The 19,025-nt window shown below is 42.9% G+C and overlaps 1 protein-coding gene across 1 annotated transcript in view; it reads left to right on the top strand.

Annotated features, from left to right (window-relative positions):
• The first annotated feature begins 485 nt into the window (after positions 1-485).
• SPTLC2 (serine palmitoyltransferase long chain base subunit 2) overlaps positions 486-19,025 on the top strand; it is a 105,007-nt gene continuing 86,467 nt past the window's right edge. Inside the window, exon 1 of the mRNA XM_025392626.1 lies at positions 486-700. Within this exon, the coding sequence (XP_025248411.1) occupies positions 575-700 (126 nt within the window). The 5' untranslated portion in view covers positions 486-574. The remainder of the gene's footprint in view (positions 701-19,025) is intronic.

The following is a 19,025-nucleotide window of genomic DNA, read 5'->3' as shown; positions in this document are numbered from 1 at the left end:
CCAGAACTTCCCGTGAGGCAAATGCACCGACTGCGCCACCTGTCCTGGAGAACCTGGGAACCCGCTCTAGAGACTTGGGCTCAGCCCCTTTTCTTTCCTCACACTCTAATTGGCTACTTTTCCCTGGGCTCCGCCTCCTTCTCTGTCTGGACCATTAAACAGGCAAGCCCTACCCAGGACCTGGAAGCGGCCTCCAATCAAGTGCCAGGCCCTGGAATCCCTCTAGAGAAGCCCCCTCTCCGGCGAGGCGCTTTGCTCTCGTCCGTGATTGGCCAGGCAGCAGCATGGGGTCCGCCTCCTTCTCTTCCAGATAGGTCAGCGGTCTTCAGGACCACATCCCTTTCGGCCGGTCCCTGCCGCTCTTTCCCTTCGCTGCGTGGCCTTGGGCGAGCCCGGTCCTCTGCGGAGAGCGCCCCGCCCTCTGTGAAGGCCCGCCCGGGAATTGGCGGCGGCGCTGCAGCCATTTCCGGTTTCGGGGAGGTGGGTGGGGTGCGGAGCGGGACTTGGAGCCGCCGCCGCTGCTGCCGCTGCCGCCGCCCACAGAGCCTGCCTTGCGCCTGGTGCTGCCAGGAAGATGCGGCCGGGGCCCGGAGGCTGCTGCTGTCGCCGCACGGTGCGGGCGAATGGCTGCGTGGCGAACGGGGAAGTACGGAACGGGTACGTGAGGACCAGCGCCGCAGCCGCAGCCGCCGCCAGCCAGGTACGAGGGGCCCGCGCGGCGGGGCCGGGGTGGCGGTGCGGGCTGGCGGAGGGGCAGCCGGGCAGGGCGAGGTGTCCTGGCCATCCGCTGGGCAATCCGCCGGGTGGGCGCCGCTCGCAGGTGTGGGCGGCAGTGTCCGGCCGCTGGCCCGACCTCCACGAGCATGGAGGCTCAAGGACGACTCGGGGGCTCCCCACGTCCCCGCGCCTGGAGGTCTTCCTCCCTTCCCCCCGGAGCTCTGGGTTCTGCTCAGAGCCCCGGGTACCTTTCTCTGACCCATCCTGCCAGAAGTGTATGCCACCCCCAGGGGAAGCAATGAGGGACCCCTCGGACTCCAGTGGGAGCCACCCAAGGGCTCCCGAGAGTCCCTTCAAACCCCCGAGGTTGTTGCTTCCTCTTAAAGTCCTGTAGCCTTCCAAAGAAACCACCCATGGGGTCCTTAAGAGGCAAAGAAAGTTAGGCGGTGGTGTCAGATGGAAACACACCCAGCCTCTCCCAACCATATTCTGGACTACCACGTTCGCTCCCCAAGCAGGACATTGGTCCGTAGATCTGGCAGGGAATCCAAGCTGGTCCCTCGAAAGCATCGTTCTCTTAACTCTGCCCATGGTGAGACTCTACCCCAGACTCCGGGTTGAATTGGGTGGCTCCTTCGACCCTTTTCTGAACACGAGTGCTATCACACAAGGGGATTGTTTAGCTTGGTGGTGACTTGCGATGACTCCGTACTAATTAACCATGCTGAATCATCAACCAAGTTCAGGCAGTTCTAAAATATTTTGAAAAGTTCTAAATTCAAGACAGTGCTTATTATCAACCTTACAGTGCTCTAGACTGACAAGTATTCTGTTGAAATGTGTTTTTAAAGATGAGCTGGTTAAAAAGATGCAAGATCGGTGTTCCTGGAAGAGAGTGTTGGGATAATTTCCAGTTGACTTTAATACGTTTAAGTCTTGTACAGATACTCAGGAACACTTAGAAAGTACCCTGTTCCCCTTTAGCAGGAGTGTGATAGGATGGTGATCTTCATTTGGCTTTAACAGAAATATCTGGCAGGCTCCACCCGAGATGAGTAGTTATGATGGATAGATCTGTTACTGTTTGGTGTGAAGCAGAAAATAATGCGTTTTTCCAGGTCGTGTGAGATATTGAGACTGAGAGTTGAGGGGAAAAATAAGTAAAACAGACTTGACCTCCCCTGAAGTTGTAAGTTGTCAAAGCGAAGTAATACACAGATCAAAAGATTTGTTTTCACTTTTAAAGAAATAATTGTGTGAGGGAGGAAGTGATAACAATGAGCTCATTATAAGCAGCGGAATAGTTTGTCGTTTTCCTAGCAATGTAAACGACTTATAAGACAAAATTGTTGTGATATAGAATGTAATAGGGAAATTTAACGGGTAGGAGTTAGAAAATACATTGTAGGTGAATGAGTGAGGTATTTTTTTTTTTAATGGAATTTCGCTCTTGTCGCCCAGGCTGGGGTGCAGTGGCGCGATCTCTGTTCACTGCAGCCTCCACCCCGTGGGTTCAAGCGATTCTCCTGCCTCAGCCTCCCAAGTAGCTGGGATTGCAGGCGCCCGTCACCACGCCCGGCTAATTTTTGTATTTTTAGTAGAGACCATGTTGGCCAGGCTGATCTCGAACTCCTGACCTCAGGTGATCCGCCTGCCTTGGCCTCTGAAAGTGCTGGGATTACAGGCGTGCCCGTCCGGGGTATGATTTTTTTTTTTTTTTTTTTTTTTTTTTAATGAAAAAGGAAGTCAAGAGAGGTGTTCACGCTTCAGAGGTGCTTTGTGTTAAAATGCTGCTTTCAATCCCTGTGAGTTATGTTCTGATTTACTAGGAAATCAAGGACCTTTCTCCCATAATCTCTAACAATTTAGCATTTGTAGAATGATATTTCTTCAGAGCTTGTCAACTAATAAGGTGAATAAATATCAAGGTACTAACATGACATTTTAAAATCTGTGTAAATAACATTTGGTTGACTTTTGGGGACATGTTTTATTAAAGTTTCACTCAAGGCACATTGGTGGCATTTAAAAGAATGGTCTGTTGGAATGCTGTGAGGGCTGCAGTATCCCTTCTAGAAAATTTACTTCTCACCAGTATTTTTTAAACAGACTTCAGATCTGGAGCTTTCTACACTCTCAGATGAAGGAATATTGTCTGTGAATTTTTTCCTTTCTTTTTTTATACAAAAGAGAGATCTTGGTAACTACATGAGAGCTATACAATATCTTAACATTTTTTAAAAGTTGTTTTCATTTTAATTAAAGCGATGTGCCTGTGCTCCAACCTCTACCTGTCTTTCCCATTTTTTTGAGGGAAATGTTGCCAACTGTGCCATCAAAAATACGCATACAGCTGTGTGTCATGCTTTTACTAGAATATGAATTCAGAGTATAACATGGTTGAGATGTAAATTATTTTCCTCACATCTCCCACCATGTCTTTTAATGAACAGGAGAGAAGTCAGAAACGTCTAAGATCACTTTACACTCTCGAGTATGTTTCTATGCTTGAAGGCATGAATGAATGTATATAGTAAAAGAACAACTCTTGGATTTGGGTTTAGAATTTGATTAGCTAGATGCTGTGTTAAGGAGTTATGAAACAATCAGACGTTGCTGTTTAGTGATGACAGTAGACACACAGTTTTCACAATAGTAGCAGCTGAACAATAAAGCAGTAATTTTTCCTCTTTGCTATTCAGATGAGTGGGAGGAGCACAAACCTTTATTTGAGGTAAAGTGTGGCAATTTGCCCAAGGGAAACTTTTACATTAGCATTGGAAAGAACCTTTGAGAGTTTATGTAATTCAGTCCTTTATCTCTTTGTAGGACTTTATTAAAATCAGTCCTGATAGAAAATTCTATGCTGTTTTTTTTTTTTTTTTTTTTTTTTTGAGACAGAGTCTTGCTCTGTCGCCCAGGCTGGAGTGCAGTGGCCAGATCTCAGCTCACTGCAAGCTCCGCCTCCCGGGTTCACGCCATTCTCCTGCCTCAGCCTCCCGAGTAGCTGGGACTACAGGCGCCCGCCACCTCGCCCGGCTAGTTTTTTGTATTTTTTTAGTAGAGATGGGGTTTCACCGTGTTAGCCAGGATGGTCTCGATCTCCTGACCTCGTGATCCACCCGTCTCGGCCTCCCAAAGTGCTGGGATTACAGGCTTGAGCCACCGCGCCCGGCCAATTCTATGCTGTTTTTAAAGATCTCCAGGGGATTTGCAGCAAGTTTTTCTCTATAGCAAATTGCATTATTCCGTGATCTTAATTACCAAATTTCTTCCTGTGGATTTAACATTTGATTAAGTAAATGCCATGTTTTGGTTGTCCCTGAAATACAATAGTTTGTTCATGTGTTTGTTTTTAAAACTCCATGTTAACAGCTCTTTTTAAAAGAGCTTCCATTTCTGTATAGAACTTTGGAGATTTAGGTTTTCATTTTACTTTCCTCAATTAGTTAATAAGTATGAAAGAAAAAAAAATTAACTACCTTTGAGACAATTTTGACCCTAACTTTGTTCCCTTTGGGCATAGTGTTTTTTTTTTTTTTTTTTTTTGTTTGGAGACAGAGTCTCTCTCTGTCGCCCAGGCTGGAGTGCAGTGGCCGGATCTCAGCTCACTGCAAGCTCCGCCTCCCGGGTTCACACCATTCTCCTGCCTCAGCCTCCCGAGTAGCTGGGGCTACAGGTGCCCGCCACCTCGCCCGGCTAGTTTTTTGTATTTTTTAGTGGAGACGGGTTTTCACTGTGTTAGCCAGGATGGTCTCGATCTCCTGACCTCGTGATCCGCCCGTCTCAGCCTCCCAAAGTGCTGGGATTACAGGCTTGAGCCACCGCGCCCGGCCTGGGTGTAGTTTTAATGAGATATTAGAAGGATGAGAGCTCTCTGGCTGTCAGAATAAAAAATTCTATCTCGAGGAATTGGGACAAAAGTTATGTTCTTATGTTAAATAATAAGACAAGCAAAGTAGAAAGAACAAAGTGTTAGTCTTGCTTCTTAGGAGGAGGCAAATAAATAACTAATGAAAGCTGATTAGCTTTTAACAAAAGCTACTAGCTTTTGTTTCCACTGAGGGGAAACAGTAACTGGGGATTTAATGTGATAGTTAAGGAAAAGGAGAAGATAGTTATGAGGCCATAACAGTAGAAATAGTTAGAATGGTCATATACCTGTTTAGATTTAGCAGGTTCTGATAAGATACCTCAGATTCCTCAAGGCTTTTCAGAAATAATGTAATTACAACTTGCAGGACAACATTTTCGTTTCAATTTTTGCTCTGAGGGGAAGCATATCTTGATTTTTACATAACTGCAGCTGAAGAATTCCAGTTATTTGAGGTACTTAGGAATTTTCTTTAACAGGAATTCTTGGGAAATGTGTAAGCAACTATGTTCTTAAGATAGTATTTTAGAACTAGGATGTTCAGAAAAGTCAGACTTGCCCACTTTTTAGGGTTTGCCCAGGTGCCATAGAAACTTGCAGTGCTTTGAGCAAGACAGTTAATTGGTTGATTTAATTAGATTCAATTTTTGAAAGAAAGAAGCAGTGTTTATTGGTAGAATAGGCAATTCAGAGGGATGGGTAGAGGCAGTGTTTGCATTCTGAGTGGGTGTGCCACACTTGATTAAATAAATGGTTTGTGGACTCAAAGGCAGTTCCCTTCTGGGTAGTTTCTGAGAAGCTTCTGTAATATAATTCACGATTTGTGACCGATTAAAAAGTAAATCCTTTGCTCTTGACCCATTTACTGTTAGAAAATTTATCTTAAGTTTGTCTTTAAGACTACTTTTTATTACAAAGCTTGACGCGTCTATTTTTCCTTTTTTTTAAAAAAATCATTTTTACTTCTCATTATAGAAATAATACGTTTAATGTGGGATTGTAAAGCATTGGGATAATCTCTGTGTTAGGTTTTTTTTTTGAGATGGAGTCTCACTCTGTCACCCAGGCTGGAATGCAGTGGCGCCATCTCAGCTCACTGCAACCTCCACCTCCGAGGTTCAAGTGATTCTCCAGCCTCAGCCTCCTGAGTAGCTGAGATTACAGGCATACACCACCAGGCCTAGCTAATTTTTGCATTTTTAGTAGAGACAAGGTGGAGGTTTCACCGTGTTGGCCAGGCTGGTCTCGAATTCCTGACCTCGGGTGATCCACCTGCCTCGGCCTCCCAAAGTGCTGGGATTACAGGCATGAGCCACCGCGCCCAGCTGGAGGTTTGTTTTTTAATGTGGTCTATTGTAAATCGGTCTGCTACTTTCTGATAATTTCTTTTTTGTTGTTTGTTTGTTTTCTTTGTTTGCGAGACAGGGTCTCACTCCAGCCTGGCCTGTGATGGCGCAGTCATAGCTTACTGCAGCCTCAACTTCCCGGGCTCAAGCGATCCTCCCGCCTCAGCCTCCCAAGTAGCTGAGTCCACAGGTGTGCACCACTACAGTGGGCTAATTTTTTTATTTTTACTTTTTGAGATGGAGTCTCGCTCTATCACCCAGGCGGCTCATACCTATAATCTCGCTCTGTCACCCAGGTGGCTCATACCTATAATCCCAGCTACTTGTGCAGCAGCGCGATCTCGGCTCACTGCAAGCTCCACCTCCTGGGTTCACACCATTCTCCTGCCTCAGCCTCCCGAGTAACTGGGACTACAGGTGCCCACCACCACACCCGGCAAATTTTTTTTTTTTATTTTTAGTAGAGATGGTATTTCACTGTGTTAGCCAGGATGGTCTTGATCTCCTGACCTTGTGATCAGCCTGCCTCGGCCTCCCAAAGTGCTGGGATTATAGACTTGAGCCACCGCGCCTAGCCTTTTTTTTTTTTTGGGAGAGATGGGTCTTGCTGTGTTCCCCAGGCTAGTTTCTTTTTTACTTAAAAAAACAAACAAACAATAAATAAATAAATATAAAGGAGAGGGAGACAGAGAGAGAGAGGGAGACAGAGTCTCACTGTGTTGCCCAAGCTGATCTCAAACTCTTAGGCACAATTGATCCTCCCGCCTTGGCCTCCTGAAGTGCCGGGATTATAGGTAATAGCCACCACACCCAGCCCCCCAGGCTGGTCTCAAACTCCTGACCACAAGCATCCTGCTGCTTCAGCCTACCAGAGTGCTGGGATTACAGCCACTGTGCCAGACTATTTTGTGATAATTTCTAAGTGCAGTGAAATATGCAGTTGTACAGAGACTATGGGTGTGATCCAGTCTTACTCCAAAAGATACATATTAAGGGCCAGGCACAGTGGCTCACACCTGTAATCCCAGCACTAAGGGAAGCCAAGGTGTAAGGATTGCTTGAGCCCAGGAGTTCAAGATCAGCCTGGGCAACATGGCGAGACCCTATCTCTATTTAATTAAAAAATATTAAGGTATATGACCAGACACCGTGGCTCACGCCTGTAATCCCAGCACTTTGGGAAGCTGAGATGGGTGGATCACTTGAGGTCAGGAGTTTGAGACCAGCCTGGCCAACATGGTGAAACCCCGTCTCTACTAAAAATGTAAAAATTAGCCGGGTGTGGTGGCGCATGCCTATAATCCCAGCTACTCTGGGAGTCTGAGGTAGTAGAATCGCTTGAACGGAGGAGGTGGAAGTTGCAGTGAGCCGAGATGGTGCCACTGCACTCCAGCTTGGGCGACAGTGAGACTCTGTCTCAAAAATACAAAACTAAACAAAACCACAGTGAGATACTATTTCACACCACTAGGATTGCTAAAATAATAAACCAGGTATTAAGTGTTCATGAGGATATAGAGAAATTAGAATCCTAATACATTGCTGGTGGATTTATAAAATGATGCAGCCACTTTGGGAAACAGTTAAACATAGAATTAGCATGTGGACCAGTAATTCTACTCCCAAGGAAAATGAAACATATGTTCCGACAGAAACTTTTATATTAATTCTAATAGCAGCATTATTGATTGATTGATTCAGGGTGTTGCTGTTACCCAGGCTGGCATGACATGGCTCACTGCAGCCTCCACCTCCTGGGCTCAGTCAGTCCTCCCACCTCAGCCTCCCAAGTATCTGGGACTACAGGCATATGCCACCATGAGTGGCAATTTTTTTTTGGGACAGAGTCTCACTCTGTCGCCCAGGCTAGAGTGCAGTGTGACTCACTGCAACCTCCACCCGGCCGGTTAAAAATTCTCCTGCCTCTGCCTTCCGAGTAGCTGGGACTACAGCCACACGCTACCACGCCCAGCTAATTTTTTGTATTTTTAGTAGAGACGGGGTTTCACCATGTTGGTCAGGCTGGTCTCGAACTCCTGACCTCAAGTGATCCACCCACCTCGGCCTTCCAAAGTGCTGGAATTACAGGCGTGAACCACTGTGTCTAGCCCAGCATTGTTTATAATAGCCAAAAAGTAGAAACAATCCAAATGTCTATCAACTGATGAATAGATAAAATATGGTATATCCATATAAAAGGATATTATTCAGCAATACTATTGAAGGAATGCAGTACTAATACATGCAGGAGAATACTACCTTGTTTATGGCCATATGTTTGTATAGTAAAAGTATTTAAAAATGCAGGGGAATGATAAACATCAAATTCCCAATTCCTCTGGGGAGGAAAGGAAATATAGTATTTCCCCAGGACAAACTTGTTAAAAGGATTGGAGAACTACTTAAACATGTCAGATCTTGACACTGTCCTGATGTCCAGGATGGCCTCCTGTCACTGATAACAAAATCCAAAATAGGGTTTACAAGGCCCGCCATGAACTTTCCCATCCCTCTCTGACTTCATATCCTGCCAGGTCACTGCTTTTTAGCCAGTCTGGGCTTTCTGATGTTCCCCAAACACGTTGCCATCAAGCACACCTCCCTGGGGCCTTATTATTATTGTTATTATCATTATTATTATTATTTTGAGATGGAGCCTCAATCTGTCACCCAGGCTGGAGCGCAGTGGTGCAATCTGGGCTCACTGCAATTTCCATCTCCTGGGTTCAAACGATTCTCCTGTCTCAGCCTCCCAAAGTGCTGGAATTACAGGTGTGAGCCACCATGCCTGGGGTCCCTGGGACTTTAGCCTTTACAGTTACCTCAGCCTGGAAAGCTTTTTTACAGAGTTCTCTTCCCTACTCCAAGTCCATCTGCTTACACCTTACCGCCACCCTGTTTAAAATGCTCTTTTTCCATGGTTTTATTCTCACTGTAGCAGTGTGACCTGATACGGTGTATCTGTTTGCTTATCTAATGTCTGCCTCTCTCACAGGAGTGTATTTCTAGTGCTCGGATCATGCCTAGCTCATAGCAGGGACTCAATAAGTGTTAAATGAATGAATGATAACTTCAATGTTTTATTTAATGGAAAAAAGATCTAAAGCATATAAGCTAAATCTTAAGTTTTGATAAAGCTAGATGTTGAGTACAGTTTTATTTCTATTTTTTGATGATAATTTTTGTGTCGTATTTCATACATACGCTCCTGGTTGACAAAAACTAGCTCCCTAAAATAATGTTATAGACATAAGAAAGAAATGAATTGTGGTGATACGTAAGCCGTCAAAGAAACCCATAGCCTCATTTATAGTATATCAGGTTTGCAAGTGGTTTAAAACAATAGCGGTTTGTTGAATGTTCTTACTAGCATGAGGGGACAGCTTGTGAGAAATAGGAAAAGGCCAGAGAAGGTCCCGGGGGTCTGGAACACTCTGGTATACTTCATCACCTCTCCCTGAACTCTCCCTACAGGGCAGTGGGGCCAGTGGTGACTTCTGCAGCACCCTCTCCATTGTCTTACCAAGGGCTTCAGCTATGAGACACCGGCTGGTGCTACAAGGAAGGGGAAATGCGTCAGCTCTTTTCTCTGCTCTTTTCTCACATTGATTTCAAACGCCAAGAAGCTGGGCTGAGAAACCGGCCTGTGATCCTGGTTGGACTGCAGTCCATAGTGTCTTTATTGCCTCCTGTATAAGCTTGACTTTTATATAGGCAAGCAGGTTATTTCCAGGACAACTAAATTAGTTGGTGCCAAACCTCATTTCCTAGAAACAGACATTTTCTTAGTAGAGGAAACCCATAGAACCGTCTGTTTCCATCTAAGTGTAGCTAATAACATGAATAACAAAAAGAGCTAATTATTTAAATAGCAAAAATAAGTATGGAAGATGAATGTGAAGTAAAATTCTAATATTAAGCCACTGATTATTTTAAAACGATCCGATTAAATTGTTGTACCTCTGAAATAATTAAAGGAAAATTTGATTGTTAGAACATCTCAATTCATTGGAAGGCCATGGAATTAATAAAATAAAAAAAGAAAATCTCAGGCAATATAAACTAAGGAATGGCAAATGGAATATGTATTGATTGGTGCAAAGTAATTATGTTTTTTGCCATTGAAAGTAATTACTTTTGCCATTACTTTTAATGGCAAAAACGTGTAATGTCAGTTACTTTTGCACCAAACTATAAATAATTGGACTCTAGTTCCAACTTTGGTATTTAACTTTCCCACAACTGTTGACAAATTGCTTAATCTACTTTCCTTGATTTTGTCAGTCAAGTGAAGAGGAAGAGACAGCTTGAGAAACATTTGTAAGAGAAATGCTTATTACTTTGTATGTGTTTTTCATCTTGCATATTAAATATAAATTCCTTTAGGCGATATTCTTTAAAATGATTTCCTAACTCCCTTTTATATTTACACCCATGTTCTCTTTAAAAAAAGAAATACTGCACAATTCTTGAAGACAAGGATTACCTCTTATTTGTATCATCAAATATAGAGTACAGTTTTTTTGTTTGTTTGTTTGTTTTTTTGAGATGGGTCTTGTTCTATCACCCAGGCTGGAGTGTAGTGGCGCCATCATGGCTCACTGCAGCTTCAACCTCCTGGGCTCAAGAGATCCTGCCACCTCAGCCTACCCAGTAGCTGGTACTACAGGCATACACCACCACATCCAGCTAATTTTTAAACATTTTGTGTTGAGATAGGGTTTCACTGTGTTTCCCAGACTGGTTTTAAACTCCTGGGAGCCAAGCAGTCCTCCCGCCTTGGCCTCCCAAAGTGTTGGGATTATAGGCATGAGCCACTGTGCCCAACCTGGAGTACGGTTCTTGACATATAGATAGAAATTAAGTGTTTGTAGAATGAGTGAAAAAAAAATGAAATGATTATGTTGATTTTGAGTTTCTCAGTGGAATAGGGCTTTGGGTTCCTAGACGAAACTTTAATGTCAAAAAATTATTTTGTAGTTTTGAAAATGTTAAAAAATTGAACATGAGAAATCTCCACTTCTCTGGGCACGTGAAATTAAAGGGAGGGATGATCAAGTTGTGAGAGACTGCCTAGACTAGCAGTGCTGATGCAAGAAGGTGAACATGTAGACTGCTGTATTCTGTACCCCACACACACACACACACACAGTCCCCTACCTCCTGGGAAAGCGAAAGTTGTTATTGTTTTTTGAGACAGAGTCTCGCTCTGTTGCCCAGGCTGGAGTGCAGTGGCGCACAGTTTCGGCTCACTGCAACCTCTACCTCCCAGGTTCAAGTGGCTCTCCTGCCCCAGCCTCCCGAGTAGCCGGGATTATGGGCGTGTGTCACCATGCCTGGCAAATTTTTGTATTTTTAGTAGAGACAGGGTTTCACCATGTTGGTCAGGCTGGTCTTGATCTCCTGACCTAGTGATCAGGAGTTCAAGGGAGCCCGCTTTGGTCTCCCAAAATGCTGGAACTACAAGCGTGAGCTACCACGCCCGGCAGCAGAAGTTTTTGAAGATTTCTAGACAATGTGTGTAAAGACCTTTAGACTCTAAAGTTAATGTTTTTGCCTTTTGCAGTCTTAGGCAGATACAGTGAGGTGTAAAACACCTCTATCCAAACACCTGAGTTGGACTGGGCTGAAGATTTAAGTCCTTCAGTTCAGTGTAGTATCTCAAGGGTGGGATCCATTGTATGTTTGTTACAGGCCACTCCCTCTAGCTTTATCTGCTAAGCACTGTGAGATTGTGCTTGATTTCACTTTGCCTTTCTAGTTCAGGCCTCCAGCCTCCCCAGCTGGAGGAAAATGTCCTGTGTAGAAAACTGGTCATAAATTTAGGGCTCTTATGGAATTTAGTCTGTCATGCCAACCCATACAGCTGTCAAAAGTTCTGCTGGTTTTTCTTTCTCTTGGAGTTCTGCCTATGGCAAGCCCCAGTTATCATCACTCACGCTGAAGCTCTGCAAGTACCACAAGGAGAGAGAAAATGGCTGGCATTTTCAGCTCACCTAGAAAGGGCTCTTCCCCTGTGGAATTTTAATTCTGCTAGTCCTCTTTGCTATGCATAGAAGACAGCTCTTCAATCTTTAAAGCCATTTATTTATTTGAATAATCTACATGGTTTATCTAGTTGTTACTGTGAAAGCAATAGCTTTCCTCTCTCTATTAAAGCTAACCTAGAAGTGGAAGTCTCATTGTTTTTTGAATTTTTGTTACCACAAACATGACATAAGAATAAATTTGTTCTGGGCCAGGCATGGTGGCTTATGCCTGCAATTCCAGCACGTTGGAAGACCAAACTGGGAGGATTCCTTGAGGCCAGGAGTTCAAGACCAGCCTGGGCAACATAGGGAAACCTCATCTAAAAAAAAATCACCCAGGTATGGTGGCGAGCACTTGTATAGTCTCAGCTACTCTGGAGGCTGAGGTGAGAGGACTACATGAACCCAGGAGTTTGAGGTTACGGTGAGCAATGGTTACGCCACTCTACTCCAGCTTGGGCAGCAACAGAGTGAGACCTTGTCTCAAAATAAATAAATAGGCCAAATGTTTAACGTAGGAAGTCAAGGTGGCCAGCCATTCCACTAAAGATAACCAGTGTTTTTAATTTGGTTTGTAGCATTCCAGATTAGCATGTGTGTACATGAGTTTGTCATTTTACCTTTTTTTGGGGGAGTGGGGGAGACAGAGTCTTGCTTTGTTGCCCAGGCTGGAATGCGGTTTCAGGATCTTGGCTCACCGCAACCTCCATCTCCCAGGTTCAAGCAGTTCTCCTGCCTCAGCCTCCTGAGTAGCTGGGATTACAGGCATGCGCCACCACACCTGGCTAATTTTGTATTTTTAGTAGAAATGGAGTTTCTCCATTTTAGTCAGGCTGGTCTCAAACTCCCGACCTCAGGTGATCCGCCCGCCTTGGCCTCCCAAAGTGTTGGGATTACAGGCGTGAGCCACTGCGTCCAGCCGGGAAATAGTTTTAAAAAATTTCTTGAAACCCTTAAAGTTGACAGGCTCTGCTAACATGATAAATACCCAATAAAAATGTAGAAAAGAAGTTCTAAGAGATTTTAATATAGAATCTCTGTCTGTTAACTTTTTTAGTTGAGAGTAACAGAAACTGACTCTGGTTAAACTAAGCAAAAAGGTGATTTATTGGAAGGACGATAGGTATGCAAAAAAGGGATGGGGGATGAAATTGAACAGATCTCAGAAAGGCAGGAATTGGCACAGATCTTGGGACCTCAGCGGCAGGAGTTTGTGAACCCTTTCTTCAGGACATTGGAGACCCACTGCCCTTCAGACTCTCTCCCCACTGACATTTTAAATCCCCATAAAAGAGGGTTGTTGGATATCTTTTGGCAGAGGTGTCAGTGCTGTGTCCATCAGTTATGGTCCAGGAAATATGATCACAAAGTGTACACGTGACCACCAGGGGCCCATCCCTACGTATCAGGGAGTATTTCCAGAGAAGGGAAATTGACACAAACCAGGTTGCCTTTCCAGTGGTGTGCACCAAAAAACCAGATTGGAGCACGTGGAAGGGGCAGAGTGGAGGGTATGGTATTACAGGCTCAGAACATGTCAGCAGTGGAGGAGAGCTCAGATGAAGATGCAGAATTTGTGGCAGAGCTGCGCTTGTACTCCAGTCTTCCGGCTCTTGCATCTCTTACACTGCGATGCTTATCTAGAGATGGAAAAGTGTTACAGCAGAGGCTTGGGTGGCCAGTGAGTGTGATAACTCCTGGGCCGACATCAGTGCCCAGTGTGTACGGGATGCCACTGAACTGAAATGGAAATGTTCCACTCCATATGTGCTTGAAGATCTCCTTTTGGGGGTTTTCAATAGGAAAATGATAATGTCAAAATATAAATGTGTTTCACAGCTAGTTTTGGAAACGTTTTTCATTCCATTCCGCATGAGATACTTACTAACAAAAATTAAGAAATTTATGCCGATTACAAGAAAAACTGGACTTCCTCCTTTTCTAGATTTCCTTGCTGAAAAAAGGAGACACTTCTGAACATACACATTCAGAGCATGGTATAGCCTATGTGATTTGTGTAAAGCTCCAAACTGTTCTCTTTAATATGTGTGGTATGCAGTAGGGAGAGGCCAGTACATTTCAGTAAAATTCCAAGAAAGGACAGTTTCAGCAGAACGGATTTTAAGGAGCAACAGGAACACACCACTTGAAAATGAGTAGGGTTCGTTTAATGGACAAAGCATGATAACAGTTCTTTGATTGCTGAAGAATAATGGGTCGTTCACATTAGACATTAAGTTTTTAAAAATAATGTTCCAAACCATTCACCAGCTAGGCAGGTTCTGTTATCCTGCTGTAGCATGCAGCTGGAATGTGCTTATTTGCTTAAGGAAATCATACTTTTGTGATTTTGTATTCATATCAGAAATGTGTGTTTCTGTTTCCTAATAATTACTTCGCCATTACTGCATCATAACATAGTTACTCCCTGCCCTTTCATGGGATTCTTGAAACCTTTACTCAGGATCATTTCTCCTAAGTCAGTTTACAGTGCACTAAAAACTTTTTTATTTTAATTGTTTAAAATAAATTTTTCCTGAGACTTGAGAAAGACAGAAGGCAACATATAATCCAGGGTTTTCTTTTGCTATAGAGGATATCATTAGGACGTTTGGCAAAATCTGAATAAAGTTGTAGACTAGGCTGGGCACAGTGGCTCATGCCTATAATCCCAGCACTTTGGGAGACCAAGGCAGGAGGATAGTTTGAGCCCAGGAGTTTGAGACCAGCCTGGGCAATGTAGTGAAGCCCCATCTCTACAATAAATAAGTAAATAAATAAGCTGGGCATGGTGCCACTTTCCTGTGGTCCCAGCTTCCTGGGAGGCTGAGGCTGGAGGATCACTTAAGCCTGAAAGGTAGAGGCTGCAGTGAGCCATGATTGCACCGCTACACTCCATCCTGGGTGGCAGAGTCAGATGCTGTCAAAAACAAAAACAAAAAAACAACTTTCTACCTCCTTAAAATTCTCTTGTGCCCCACAAGAAGCTCTTGGACTGAAGCACAGAAAGTCATTACTAATTCTATCTGGAAGCCAGAAAATAAGGTGGAGCCAAAGGTGACTCCAAACTTGGGAGACTGGGTAGACTGGATAGTGATGCTGTTGACCAAAATAGGTAATAGAAGAGGAGTGTCAGGTTTTCACTGAGAGGGAGGGTTAGGATGGTGAGAAGTTCAGCTTTAGATTTGTTGAGTTTGAGGTGCCCATGAAGTCTAAGTGGAGCTATATAGGAGGCAGGTGGAAATGTGAGTGTGGAGTTCTGGAAAGGAATCTGGGATTGCAGTGTAGGCTTGAGCTTACTCGTAGCATGGAAGGTCTAGCTGAGAACTCATAAGTAGATGAGAATTCACTAGAGAGGCTATCGATAGTGAGGTGACTGAGGTTGTGATGATAGGCATATTTTGCTTTTATTAACTCTGTTTTAGTCCAAATGGTGAATTAAGTCAATGACAAAATTTAGTTTAAGCATTAAAAAAAAGGGCAAGTAAAAATTCAGTAATACATACTCGTAAAAAACAAGAAGAAGAAAAATCAAACCAGTTTAGAAGGTTATGAACAAAAAATATGCCTTCTTTTCCCACCCCACTCCTTACCCCAGTTTCTTGTGTCTCCTTCCAGACAATTTTAGTCACATGGAAATATATGTATTACGCATATGGCTTATCTTTCATTATACTTTCCCATTATTGCTTTGGTTAGGAGTACCTTTTCAGCTGCTTAATAAACATAGTTGACAACCCACAGGCATGTGGACAAAATGGCTCATTAGTTTGATTTTTTTTTTTCCTTCTCTTGTTCTGTAAAGTGTTTTACGGTGGTGTGCTTGTAGTCTTGTCTGAAAAAAATTTATTCCTTTGCGTTTGTATTTTCTTCAACAGTAATATTACCGTTCAAGCAAAGATTTCTTGATATTCCTAAATCTTTCCTTGATTAATAGTGCTAAGATAGTGTCACATTCTTCTTTGCTTAACGTGAGCAGACTGTGAACAGACTGATACGAAATGTTATTAAGTGTTAACTATTTATTAAGACTTCATAAATACTACCCTGGGTGCTAGATGTGCAATGATGAGCAAAACAGACCTGGTGTTTTTCCTCAAGGATTATTACCTATGTATAAGAGAGCAATACCATTATTATTGTTTGAATCATATGAAAGATACGATTTAGCATCAGTTCTTAAAGGTGAAGTGATTTTATTCTCTCAGAGTTTAAAGACTTTTCACCTTTGAGAGACCCGTGTGTCAGTTGGCGTGCCCATCCGCGCCCCCCCCCCCCGCCCCCCCAACATCAGTCACTCTGTTTTGACTGAAACCACATTCCAGAGTCACTTCTTTTCACAGGTTCTAAAGGTGGAAAAAAAGAAACCCCACCCACTTCCTAGTTGAACCTTAATTCTTTAAAATACATTTAATTTTGAATAAGGCTTTGGTAAAATCACACCGTTCTTCATAATGGTTTAGCATCCTCCTCCCTAGAGAGTCCAGCCTACGGTATGAATTGACTTGATCCTGCCCTTGTGAGTGTGCCTGAAATTAAGGCGGATATCTTTCAGAGACCCACCCACAGCATTCCTGACCTGTAAACTCGCTGCACGTTGGTTAGAGACTGCACGGGGGCTCTGTGATTTCCAGGCTTTTTAATGATGTGTACAGTTGAGAGTACATAGTTTAAATAATTTCATAGTTAGGGAGAGTTTGGCACTGGTATTAAACAGAGTTCTTAAGGCAAAATATTTTCAGATACAGTTTTTAAAGAGATGATCAGAATGTTAATTTTTTTGGTCTTTTAAATTGCTTTTCATTTTGCTTTGTCCGGCTTAATAACTTTTTTATATTGTTATGTTGTTAATTTTTAAACAATTTTCTGTCTTCAGATACTGGCTCAATTTTAGCTATTCCGTTCTAAACACATTACAACCTTACTCCCACATAAATGTTAAAGTATTAAATATTGACACCAAACTTTCTCCAATGTGGAAGAGATTGATGAAGACCTAAATGAGTTTGTGAATAGTTTTCAGAAGTTATTTAGATCATCAAGTTGAATCAGTACCAACAGATTCCATCCATCTGCCATGCCTATCTGAATGCCTGTCCTTTGTCACATACAACTGTGTCTTTCCAAACTGTTCCAATTTGTAACACTGAAGCAGCTTTCCAAAACTAACATTACCAGGATAGGATACTCTAAAATATCTTTACCCCTTGGATATGCATAACAATTGATTGTATAGTTATGTAAATTTCATTAATTTGTTTTTATTTGTTTATATCATATCTCTGATCAGATTGCCTGAGAGGGCAAGAAAGGATCTTTTAGTTCTTTGGGACTTTTCATGATGCTTAATTGACAATATGCGTCTGGTAAATTTTGATTAACCATCCTCACTGCAGTTGTTCCAAAGTTAAGATTAAAGTCAGCACACAAACTTGTCTAGCAGATTTCTTCTATAAAGCAAGATTTCCATTAAAATTGACCAAGAAGCAGAAAGTTATCATCTATGAGATCAAAAGTAAAGTAGCTTGGTTTTTGTATATTAAAGTCCAAGTGTCCCAAAAGTTAAAACAAGGGATAATCTCACAATTTTTGGGAATTAATACTTAAGATGAAGGGGGACAGAAGAATTCACGACGGTTACTAATAGTTTTTCCCCTTGTTTTGGGTTTCACGTTCCTTTTACTTTTATATAATGCTGGACCACATTTTGGGTTTTTTTTTTTTTTTTTTTTTTTTTTTGAGACAGAGTCTCACTCTGTCACCCAGGCTGCAGGGAAGTGGCACGATCATGGCTTACTGCCGCCTCGACCTTCTGGGTTCAGGTGATCCTCCCACCTGTCTCCTGAGGAGGTGGGACTAGAGGCATGCGCCACCTTGTCCAACTAGTATTTTGTTTTTTTTTTTTGTAGAGACAGGATTTTACCATGTGCCCAGGCTGGTCTCAAACTCCTGGGCTCAGGTGATCTGCCCACCTTGGCCTCCCAAAGTGCTAGGATTACAGGCATGCGCCAGTGCACCCAGCCTAGACCACACTTATGTAATATAACATCTTAGTTTTTTGCATGATTTACTTGTGTTATCACTACCGACAAAGGTTAATTTGAACTACGTGTTTCTACAGGGGCCTACTGCTGATGATTATTTGGAATACTATGGCTGGGTGGCTTTGAGAATGTGTGGTAGTAAAACATTTACAAATATTTTACATTCTAAAGCTGAATTTACTTTTGAACTTTTGATCTCTTCGTCTGTAAGCTAATATAGTACTTTTCTTGGGATAGGCTTTCTCTTGTTGATTCACGTTTTTTGCTTTTTTTATTAGAACAAAAGAAATTACGCTAGCATTTTAGGATCTATTTAAGAAAATCAAATAATGGTAAAGATCAGTATTAGGTGGTATTCTTACACAGCCCTTCTTGCTCCCCTTCCTTTACTGTTCATCTGAAATGCATATAATTTATAAATTATTTCTATTGAAAACAAGTAGCCCAGCCGGGCTCGGTGGCTCACGCCTGTAATCCCAGTACTTTGGAAGGCCGAGGCGGGCAGATCACAAGGTCAGGAGATCGAGACCATCCTGGCCTTGATCCAAAAGAAAACAAGTAGCGTTTTCTTTGGGATCACCTCTTAGTGTTACATTTGACTATCACTTACAAAATTCTTTTTTTTTTTTTTTTTTTTAAATTTTTTTTTGAGATGGAGTGTTGCTCTTGTTTCCCAGGCTGGAGTGCGATGGCGTGATCTCGGCTCATCGAGATCTCTCCGTCTCTCAGGTTCAAGCAATTCTCCTGCCTCAGCCTCCTGAATAGCTGAGATTACAGGCATGCGCCACCACACCCGCCTAGTTTTGTATTTTTAGTAGAGATGGGGTTTCTCCATGTTGGTCAGGCTGGTCTTGAACTCCCAACCTCAGGTGATCCTCCCGCCTTGGCCTCCCAAAGTACTGGGATTATAGGCGTGAGCCACTGTGCCTGGGCTAAAATTCTTTTTTTTTTCCTGGTTTCCAGTGAGGTTGGAACTTAGAAAATTCTTTTTTTTTTTTTTTTTTTTTTTTTTTTT

Source organism: Theropithecus gelada, chromosome 7b (assembly GCF_003255815.1).
Source record: "Theropithecus gelada isolate Dixy chromosome 7b, Tgel_1.0, whole genome shotgun sequence".
NCBI classification, from domain to species: domain Eukaryota; kingdom Metazoa; phylum Chordata; class Mammalia; order Primates; family Cercopithecidae; genus Theropithecus; species Theropithecus gelada.
The sequence above is the reverse complement of the archived record's forward strand: the minus strand, read 5'-3'. Positions and strand labels throughout refer to the sequence as shown.